Source organism: Zonotrichia albicollis, chromosome 9 (genome assembly GCF_047830755.1).
Source record: "Zonotrichia albicollis isolate bZonAlb1 chromosome 9, bZonAlb1.hap1, whole genome shotgun sequence".
Lineage (NCBI taxonomy): Eukaryota > Metazoa > Chordata > Aves > Passeriformes > Passerellidae > Zonotrichia > Zonotrichia albicollis.
This window is the reverse complement of record NC_133827.1, coordinates 15,214,439-15,225,563: the sequence shown is the minus strand read 5'-3', so window position 1 is coordinate 15,225,563 and position 11,125 is coordinate 15,214,439. Positions and strand designations below refer to the sequence as shown.

Here is an 11,125-nt window from a genome sequence, read left to right as displayed (position 1 = left end):
TCCAGGTACCTCCTCATGCAGTTGGAATAGATATGGAAATCAAGACCCTTCATGGCTGACAATCAGTCAGACTCTGTCCCTACCCCCACCCCACCATTTCCCCCATCCAAGCCCTGGCACTCAGAGCAGCCTTGTGCAAATCTGAGCTCCCTCCAGCCCAGGCTGCACCTGCAGCTTTCAGCTCCTTGGTTCCAACTCCCACCTGCTTTCCTTGGAGAAGGAGCTGCCCAAGATACAGAGGTATACTCATTTCTTGTCAGCCAACAAAGCCAAGGGAAGGCTCAGCACCATCAAAGGCAAAAGTCACTCCTCTGCCGGATATTAAATCCACTTTCCACAGCAGACAGTCTCAGAGCAATGGAAAACACCTTCTGTGCCCAGCACAGATCCCAAGGTCCCCCAAACCCTTCCTGCCCTGATTCTGCCCAGATTTGCTCTTTGCACACATGAGTCACACAGTGAAGTCAGGAGATCCCTCCATGCCCAGAGGGAGGAAAAGAGAGAAAGGGGATGAAGAGCTCTCCTGTGCAGAGCCAAGGTCCAAGTACCTCTGCAGTGGGAACCACAACTCCTCAACTCCTCAGGTTTGTGTCCTTTGGGGTCAGGGCCTGGTGACACTCAGAGGCACAGAAAGGTTTCTTGCCAACAAACACAAGTTGGACATTTGAACAGTTAAATAACCATCACGGCTCTCTGTGATGTCCCTGCAGACTCTGAAATGTCCCCATCCCCAAGGGATTTCTGTACAGCAACAGTTTTAAACAAGGCATAAGGTAATTCTGTGATAAATAAAAACACAATTAAAATTATATTTATCATATATTTATTTGAACTTCAGAAATATTGGGCAACTTCTTCCAGCTCAAAGCATGAAGCCAGTCAGTTGAGAGGCCCTTGAATGACCAGAGACCATCTAGAGGAGGAAATCAGAGAGCAGTAGAAGTACATAGATCCACCTGCTGTAAAGGAAGAGATGTCCTTAGACATGGCCATTTCAACAGAAGAGCTGAAAACACCTGAAGGAAAAGGGAGATGAAGTAATAAACAGAATATTGGTGACACCCGTAGAAGGGAAGATCAGTATTTTTCCTCCTGCCATCAGTACACCTGGAGGAAATTCCTGTTCCTGGTGGGAAAACTCTGCCAATTCTTAAAAGTACTCAAATGACCCAGATAATAAAGATTTGTTTGTATGTCATGAAATTAGAGTCTTTCATTAGCAAATTTGCAGATGATACTAAGCTGTGAGCATATGTCGATCTGTTAGAGGGACGGAGGGCTTTGCAGAGGGACTTGGAACAGTTGGATGGATGGGCAGAATCTAATGGGATGAGATTCAATAAATCCAAGTGCTGAATCCTGCACTTTGGCCACAATAATGCCCTGCAATGTTATAGGCTGGGGCCGGTGTGGCTGGACAGTGCTCAGGTGGGAAGGGACCTGGGGGTGCTGGTTGACTGTCGGCTGAACATGAGCCAGCAGTGTGCACAGGTGGCCAGGAAGGCCAAAGGCATCCTGGCCAGTATCATCAATAGTGTGGCCAGCAGAAACGGGAGGTCATGCTTCCCCTGTACTCAGCATTGGTGAGGCCACAGCTTGAGTGCTGTGTCCAGTTCTGGGCCCCTCCCTTTAGGAGGGACATTGAGATACTTGAGCATGTCCAAAGGAGAGCAACGAGGCTGGTGAGGGGCTTGGAGCACAAGCCATATGAGGAACAACTGAGGGAGCTGGGGTTGTTCAGCCTGGAGAAAAGGAGACTCAGAGGTGACCTTATCACCCTCTTCAACTTCCTGAAGGATGGCTGTGGTGAGCTGGGGGTTGGTCTCTTTCTCCGGGCAACAACAGACAGAACAAGAGGACACAGTCTCAAGCTGCACTAAGAGAGATACAGGTTAGAATTAAGGAGGAGGTTTTTTCACAGAAAGAGTGGTCAAATACTGGAATCATCTACCCAGGGAGGTGGTGGAGTCACCATCCCTCGATGTGTTTAAAAAAAGACTGGATGTGGCACTTGGTGCCATGATCTAGTTGAGGTGTTAGAACATGGGTTGGATTTGATGATCTTAAAGGTCTCTTCTAACCTAGAAATTCTGTGATTCTGGGATTCATGGAACCAAGGATCGATTGGGACACTTCAGGGCCTGGGGGGAATAAGGGCGATTGTGACACTGCAGGGCCAAAGATGCAAGGGACTTTGTGACACCAAGACGTCCCATTGAACCAAAGGGACATTGTGACTTTGAGAGGCCTCATGGAATCCTGGAGACAACTGGGACACTCAGGGGAACTGTGCTGACACCAAGTTGGGTGCGAATATAATCTGCTGGAGGGTAGAAAGGCTCTGCACAGAGAGCTGAACAGGCTGGATCAGAGCCCAAATCCAACAAGGTGAGATTTAACAAGTCCAAGGGTCTGGTCCTGCACTTTGGCCACAACAACCCCTGCAGCAATACAGGCTGGGGACAGAGTGGCTGGACAGCAGCCAGGCAGAAAGAGACCTGCAGGGACGGATGGACAGCAGGCTGGACATGAGGCAGCAGTGTGCCCAGGTGGGCAAGAAGGCCAATGGCTCCTGGCCTGGATCAGGAATGGTGTGGCCAGCAGGAGCAGGGCAGGGATTCTTCCCCTGTTCTCAAGGGAACTGGTTGGGCAACACCTTGAGCCGTGTGTCCAGTTCTGAGTCCCCTGGGGTAGGCAAGAGGAAGAAATTTGTACAAGGGAAGTTTAAGACAGCAAAGGTGGAGCAAAGGAAATGCTCAGGGCAGTTTGGGGGTGGCTGCCAGGCAGCCCTGGCTCTGAGAAACAGCGTCTGCAGTGGGACGTCCAGCTCATGGGAACAAACTTTCTGGCTGACTGCAGAGGCCAGGACAAAGCTGAGTGGTTTCTCTGTGTCCCCCAGCCCTTGCTGGCCCCAGGAGCTGATGGCATTTGTGCTCCCTCAGGTTCATGTCCTCACACCAACAGCATGGGGGTGCACCCCCTGCTGTGTGCAATGCAAACAGGGGCTGCTGAGCCAGTGCTGCCATGTCTGTGCCTGCAAGGATGGGGCACCTGTGTGAGCTGGGGGAGAGGCCAGGGCTGCAGAGGGGGCATGTTGTTGGCAGCTCCATCAGGACGCTCTGGGATGCTGCCCTGGGCTGTCCAGCGCACTGGGGGTGGATCAGCCCCTGCTCTCCTGTTCCTTCCCATCTCCCCCAGGGCCCTTGCAGAGCCCCAGCCCTGCTGTTTGCCCCCAGCCAGCCCACGGCCAGCCTGGGGCTGCTCATGGGGCTTTTCTGTGCTGAGCATTGGCCTGGGCGTGTTCTTGAGAGAGCCTGGGCAAGGAGCCTGGAGCCCCCAGGCCCTGGGCTGAGGCGTCAGCGCTGCCCCAGCAGTGCCCATGGCCTGTCCCTGCTGCAGCCCCGGCACTGCCACCCCCAGGGCTGTGCCCGGCCCCGAGAGCACTCAGGCCCTGCAGCAACACCAGGGCCACCAGGGCAGCAGGGCAAGGCCACGGCAGCAGCACTGGCAACACCAAGTGCTGCTGCTGCTGGGGCAGAGCTGCTGGGCCAGCACTGATCTGCCCCCAGCTCTGCACACAGACATTGCTGCTGCAGCTCCAGAGAAGGCAACGAAAGGGCATCTCTGCAGAAAACTTTGCTGAAACATACTTTAGTTCCTTTTAAGCCACCAAGAGTGCAGCCACTCCTTGAAACAGTCTGTGGCCAAAGGGAAGATGGAGAGAAACAAAATGAGAAATAGCGCAAGCAATGGTATTTCTTTGGGGACAATATGAAAAAAGTAAAAGAAAGTCAAAGGACTGCCAATATGAAATCAACAAGAAGTGTCAATGAGGACTTTTATTTGAAGTGATTTGCAGAAATCGGCCAGTAGTTTATTGTTTCTGAAAGCGTCCCGTGATCAGTCTTCACACTGCAGCCTTGAGCTCCTGGTTCCTCAGGCTGTAGATGAGGGGGTTCAGGGCTGGAGGCACCACCGAGTACAGAACTGACACTGCCAGATCCAGGGATTGGGAGGACATGGATGGGGGCTTCAGGTAGGCAAACGTTGCAGTGCTGATGAACAGAGAGACCACAGCCAGGTGAAGGAGGCAGGTGGAAAAGGCTTTGTGCCGTCCCTGCTCAGAGGGGATCCTCAGCACAGCCCTGAAGATCTGCATATAGGAGAAAACAATGAACACAAAACAGCCAAATGCTAAACAGGCACTAATTACACTGAGTCCCAGCTTTCTCAGAGTGTTGGTGTGTGAGCAAGAGAGCTTGAGGATCAAAGGAACATCACAGAAGAACTGGCCCAGGGCATTGCTATGGCACAGGGGAAGGGAAAATGTATTGGTCGTGTGTATGAGAGCAGTGAGAAAGGCACTGGCCCAGGCAGCTGCTGCCATGTGGGCACAAGCTCTGCTGCCCAGGAGGGTCCCGTAGTGCAGGGCTTTGCAGATGGACATGTAGCGGTCGTAGCACATGACGGTCAAGAAGGAAAACTCTGATGTAGCATAAAAAACAAAAAAAAAGACCTGCGCAGCACATCCAGCGTAGGAGATGTTCCTGGTGTCCCAGAGAGAATTGTGCGTGGCTTTGGGGACAGTGGTGCAGATGGAGCCCAGGTCGCTGAGGGCCAGGTTGAGCAGGAAGAAGAACATGGGCGTGTGCAGGTGGTGGCCGCAGGCTACGGCGCTGATGATGAGGCCGTTGCCCAGGAGGGCAGCCAGGGAGATGCCCAGCAAGAGGCAGAAGTGCAGGAGCTGCAGCTGCCGCGTGTCTGCCAATGCCAGCAGGAGGAAGTGCCTGATGGAGCTGCTGTTGGACATTTTCAGTGCCTTTCCATGGGGATCTGTAAAAAAAGTAATAATGGAAAAGTTGAGTTTGGAGAGGACTTTAAATACCACAGCACAGGCTGGGGGCACTTTCCCTCCACTGCCTGCCCAGGGCTGTGCTGCCTGGAGCTGTCCCTGCCAGCTGCTTCCCTGTGCCCAGAGCTGAGCCCTGCCAGTGCTGCAAGAGTCCAGCCCAGCCCTGGAGTCTCAGCTCTGCCCTGCAGAGCCCTCCCAGCTCAGGCACTGCCCAGGGGCAGCTTCGGCTCTGCAGGCTCTGATGGCAACATCAGAGCAACCCTGAGGAGGTCGGAAAAGTGACACTGATGCTGCCTCTAAGGGGCCCTGTGCTGATTTCTGTCTTTGCCTGCTTTATACAGATCTGAGAGATTTTTTTTTTTCCTCAGCCTGAACTGAGAGATGAATATCTATGTGCAATTTCCCATCAAGGCAACCCAGAGCAGTAGATTAAAAAAGCAGGATTTTCCCTTTTATGCAGCCCCTGCCTTGCTGTGCTTCCTATATAAACCATTTGGAAATGTTCTGCAGTTAAATGCCATGCTGGGAGCAGTCCTGAACAATGCAGCATCCTCCCCACACAAGGAGAACACTTCCAAGCCTTACCAGCTGTCTCCTCACACCCAGATATTATCCCCCAGTGCTGGGAGCAGCTACCAGGGCTGGCTGAGAGCTGTCCCTGGCAGGCAGCAGAGTCCCTGCCCCAGCACAGCGCCCTGGGCTGCAGGACCCTGCTCTGCACGACAGCCCTGGGCACCGCTGGCTGCTCTGCACAAGAGACAATCAGAGAATGTACTCACAGGATCTGTAGGCACTGGGATGTTCCAGCTTTAGGAGATGGCTCCAGGAGCTGCAGCTGCATTGTCCTGCAGCCAGAGGTTCCTGTGCCAAGGGCTGGCAGTGATTCTGCCCCAGGCACTTCTCAGCACATTCCCAGTCCTGACTGATTGAAGCTCTCTGTGCCTCTGTGCTGTGCCTGGGGTGGCTGCAGGCAGTGCCCCAGCCCTGCTGGGCTGGCAGAAGAGCTGCTCATCAAGAGAAATGTGCTTTTGAAGCTCTTCTTGGTTACCAGGAGCTGCCTCTGTGCCAAGAGCCCTGCCCAGCTCAGCAGCACAGACACAGCACAAGGACTTTAATGAGCCTCTGGGGCTTTGTGCTCAGGCCCTGAACAGCAATTTCTGAGAGGGAGCTGAGGAAACCTCTCAAGAACTCCAAGTCACAATCCAATTCCAAAGTTTCTTGAAGTTTTAATTGGTCTCACTGAGGAACACGACTGAGAAAGTGTCCCCAGGCCCCAGGCAGAGAAGATAACTGGAGGCAGTGATGACATGTGAGGACAAAGAGAAACCAAGTCTTGGTGCCCTGGGGCAGAGCAGCAGGGTCTGTGCCACCAAGGGCTGTGAGGAGACACCTTGTCCTGAGGCCCTGGGGCCTCCTGGCACAGCCCCAGCCAGGCTGGGCACTGTCAGCCCCTTGTCCTGCCCTCAGCATCCCCCCCTAGGCCACATCCCACTGGCCTCAAGGATCTCCTGGAAGGACTCCCTGGAGAGTCTTTGTCAGGAATGGCCCTGGCGGCTCCTTATTGCTCACAGAGTTTTTCCAAGGACTTTGGGTTTTCCTTTTGCCTTGGAGTCTCTGGGAGGTTTATTGCAAACATGGCCTCCAATTATCTACTCTAATGAGTCCCTGGAGAGGCTTTGTCAGTCACAACACTCAGTGGGCCCATTAATGCTTCAAGGTACTTCAGTTATTTGAAGGTACTTGGTGTTTCCTTTTTCATACAAACTCTATGAGAAGTTTCTGCAATCATAGCCCCAATTTTCTGCTTTAATGAGTCACTGGAGAGCTCTGTACTCACACTCAGTGGGGCTCATCAATGTTTTGAGATACTCAAGGTTTTTAAGGTACTTTGGAATTTCCTTTCCACACTGAGTCTCTGAGAGCTTTTAGTGCCATCCTGGTCTCCAATTCTCTCCTCTAAGGTGTCCATGTGGATCCTGTGTTGGGGACGGACCTCAGTGGGACACATCCATGATTTGAGACACTTTGAGGTTTTCTTCTGACTTTGACTCCTGCAAAGGTTTGTGGAATCTCCTCTCAGGCCCTGAGGTTCCAGGGCTCAGCTCCAAATGCACCACAAGGCTCATTAGAATCAAGCAAGTCCTGACAAACCATGGCTGTGCCTTGTTTTCTCTCTGCTCTAGTTCAGTTCATCAGGAAGTTTTCCTTTTACAGTTATGGAGAAATATTTCAATGAGCTACTAAGAAACATGTAATCCTGTTTTAAAGAGTGAATTATCTTACTGCTCTCTTTAGAGAAGAGCTGATTGCAGCATTCTTTGATTGATATTGAAGTAGGGCTGCTCCTAAGGAGGTCTGGCCAGATCAGTGAAGTTGTACCTTGAAGCTGACCCAGTGCAGACAACCTTGCCCCATATTCCCTAATCCCATGTGAGAAACAATTTTTACTTTCAAAAATTTAAATGATTTTTTAAGACCTTATGAAAATACAACAGAAGATGGAAGAAAGAAAAGGATACAGGTCCAGCAGCCAAGGATTCAGTCACCGTGTGCTCATCTACAAAATGGTTGTTCTGTCTTTTATATGTCTAGCCTCTCCCAAAATCATTTCCTTTGACTCCTTCTCTGTCCAGTGGTGAAGATCACTGTCTTACACCTTGATTGGAGGTCAGGTGCTGCCAGAGTAACAAGCCAACCCTCCCAAATACCCCAACTACTGAGGTCATCCTGTGATAACAATGGGAACAGGAGAAAAAAATCTCAGGTTTTCCTTAGACACACTTATTTGGAATGAACAAAGGGCATCACAGAGGTCCAGTATGGCTTTCACTCCCATCTACCATGCCTATGTGGCTGCTACCCATAGTTAGTGCATCTTAGGGGTGAGTACAGAGGCTAACTCGGTCCTGCCCTCCAGTCCCTGGTGAATTAAAAGACAACTGAGGAATTATAGAGGTCTGGTTTGGCCTTTTGTCCCTACCTTACCATGCCTATGGGGTTGCTACCCGCAGCAGGGCTATGGAGCCTTCTTGGTAGCAAACAAAGGGCCAACCCGATCTTGCCCTCCTCCTTTCTCTTATTTTCTTAAAGAAGCTGTCCCATTACCTTTTAAAATCCCTTGTGGACTTCCCCTCATCAGATGCTGGTAATTCTCACCCATTAAAACCGGAAGACAGTTCTTGAGCTGGTTGGTGGAAGCTTGACTCTACTTTTTGGGCATCGTGGTGTTTTTCTGGTTGTCTCTCCGTCTCTGCTTGAGAGTGATGCCGAATTTTGCCCCAAAAGGCGAGAATAACTGCCTAAGAGACTCAATTTTAAGTCAGCATAGACAGGAGGTATTTTATTACGACGCGTCGGAGAAATCACAAAAGGGATTTCTAAGTATCTCATGACAGAAGCAGGCTTTTTATACAGTTTTGGGTGCAGGGTTACATCATATCACATACATAATCATGTCTTTGCATGCATATTCATAAGAGGCGTGGTGTAGGCGGAGCGTGGGCGGAGACATCTCTTGTGAGGATTATCGTGGTGGTCGTTCCGGTGCCTTCATCGCGGGCAGAGGTCTCCTGATGAGTCTTCCTCTTTGAACCTTTGAACTCCTATCCTAATATGGTCAATTCCCGGTGTACTTGGCTTGGTCCCCATGGCTTGGCAAGGCTCTTAGGGTCAGTTTGACATTGTTGGCTCTGAACATGCTTAGCTTGTCAATTCTCCTATCCCATCTCTCTTACCTGTTTGCCCTGCTTACCAAACTTCAAACAGAAGAATCCACCAGGACTGCTTTTGGATTAATGAGTAACTTGGTGCACAGCATCATCAGCAATTCCTGAATGTGGATGGGGTGAACCCCCCGTGAGACCACCCGCCGGTGACATGGGATATGGCTCCAGGGGTGAACCCCCCGTGAGACCACCCGCCGGTGACATGGGATATGGCTCCAGCGTTAGGGGTCGCTTGAGTAGCTAACTGTGGAATGGGATAGGACTGTTTAGGATTGATTTTCAGTTTGTGGCTCTGCCTAAGCATTTTGATCAATAATGCCCTATAAGTACCACTGGAAACAAAATTATGTTCTTGTGCAGTAGCAAGATACATAGGTTGCAAAATGCTGATTGGAAAGGCAGTTTGGGGCTTCAAGAGTCAATAATTTTTCTCCCAGCCTGGATGTTATAGTCCATTCTTTTGGTTCTTCTACTGGGCCTGTGACTCTGTTGCCATGAGTCCATCCCCGCTCTGCAGTTCGTACGGCTGATTTGGTGGTGAGCAGCGCCTGAAAGGGACCTTCCCACTGAGGAGTTGGAGGCTGATCTCTCCACGACTTAATCATCACCCAATCCCCAGGATTAATATCATGGATTCTGAAATCCAAGCTGGTAGTTTGAGGAATTGCCTCTTTATGTCTTAGTCCTTTTAAAGTTTGTGCTATGGACATAACATATTTCTTGGCATTGGCTTCCCCTCCCTCATAGGTGGCAACCTTCTGGGGTGAGGTCAGGAAGGGTTACCCAAACATCATTTCATAGGGTGACACCTCCAGATCTGACTGAGGTTGGCTTCTAATTCTTAATAAGGCCAAAGGGAGACATTTTATCATGACATTTGGGGTTCAATCATTAGCTTAACTAGAGCTCATTTAACAATTTCATTCATTCTGTCAACCTGACCGGAACTCTGTGGATATCATGGAGTATGTAATTCCAAATTTACGCCCAGGGCCTGAACAACTTTCTGCAATATCTTTGATGTGAAATGAGTTCCCCAATCTGAATCAATCCTGTTTGCCATTCCATATCGGGGAATGATTGATTCTAGAAGTGTTTTACTCACAACATTGGCAATGGCTTTTACAGTGGGTACCACCTCTACCCAATGAGTCGCCTGTTCTACTATCACTGGCAAAAACTTCCACCATTGTACCTGAGGAAGCTCAGTAAAGTCTACTTGGATGTTTTGAAAGGGCCTTAAGGCTAGTTCTCGCCCTCTCCTGGGTGTTTTCCTTATCATTTTGTTATTTACTTGTTGACATATCACACACCATTCACTTACTTGCTTAGCTATTCTGAAAATTCCTTTGCATCCCAAAACTCTTAGAAATTGATCACTTAGCACTTGTGTACCCAAATGTGTTGTTCCATGTATGCCTTCTAGCATTTTCCTGGCAAAAGTTTAATTCAACATTTGCCTCCCATCTGCTAATCTCCACTTCCCTTTGTTATCTTTCTTGGCTCCCATTTTGAGGAGTTCTTCCTTTTATGTCCCACTGAATATCAGGACTTTTTGCATTTCTCTCATGGGTGTTAGTACTATTATTAGCTTATCTGTCTCTGATTCAGTTGCATTTTTAGCTTCTAAATTTGCTAAATTGTTCCCTTGCTCCTCTTTTTGATGTCCTTTAACATATACCACCGCTACTTCCTCTGGTAATTGTAAGGTTTCTAAGTCTTCTAAAACAAATTTTCTGTGAATCAGTCCCTTTCCCTTTGAATTGAATAGTCCCCTTTTTTCCCAAATTTTTCCAAAGATATGCACTATGCCAAAAGTGTATTTTGAGTCTGTATATTTTGTTCTCCATTTCCATGCTAATATTTCCAGAGCTCACTTTAGGGCATATAACTCCCATGCTTGGGCTGACCAGTTGGAAGGTAACTTTCTGTTTTCTATGGCTACCAACCCTTCATGCACTATGGCGTACCCCGATATCCTGTGCCCCTTTATTACCTGTGAAGATCCATCGATGTACAATCATTTTCCATGCTGGAGTGGATGATCTGTTAGGTCCTCTCTTATTTTAGTTTGATATTTTATAACCTCTAGGCAGTTATCTATTAGTTCCTCATCTGGTTCTCCATACAAAAACTGGGCAGGGTTGAGTTGGTTACTCACTATTACCTCTAAACCATTTTGTATTAAGATGGCTTCATAATTTAGCACTCAGAAATCAGTGAGCCATTTCTCAGCCTTTTGGCTCAGGATACTCCTTACTGAGTGTCAAGATTTGACCCTGGCACAATGCCAGTGCCCCCATGAGAATACCCTCTCCCTGGTGCTGGAAATATCGTAGGCCAGGCCTGGCCCAGTGGGGCACAGGTGCAGCTGCTGGTCCTTCCCTGGGTGTTCAGTCCAGAGCAGGTTTCAAGAGGTCCAAAGAAAAGGAAAAAAAACAAAAGTCCAGGGAAACTTCTTTGCCTCAGCTAGCTAACACTAACTAAAAAGCAAAAGAAGAGCTCTGTCCCACTGTCTGTGCATCCACAGACAATACAGTTCAGGAGG

General features: G+C 49.4%; 1 protein-coding gene across 2 annotated transcripts; it reads right to left on the bottom strand.

Annotated features, from left to right (window-relative positions):
* Positions 1-3,814: 3,814 nt before the first annotated feature.
* On the bottom strand, positions 3,815-10,803 carry LOC141730118 (olfactory receptor 1P1-like). 2 transcript variants are annotated; one of them, XM_074546755.1, is made up of 3 exons: positions 8,009-10,803; positions 4,517-4,833; positions 3,815-4,153 (listed from the first exon to the last, which is right to left on the bottom strand). In XM_074546755.1, the coding sequence occupies exons 1-3, from the start codon at positions 8,010-8,012 to the stop codon at positions 3,908-3,910; spliced, it is 567 nt and encodes a 188-aa protein (XP_074402856.1). In that variant the 5' UTR covers positions 8,013-10,803; the 3' UTR covers positions 3,815-3,907. The 2 variants fall into 2 exon arrangements, with proteins under 2 accessions (XP_074402856.1, XP_074402855.1); XM_074546754.1 differs by having other exon boundaries at positions 7,958-10,794.
* Positions 10,804-11,125: the final 322 nt, after the last annotated feature.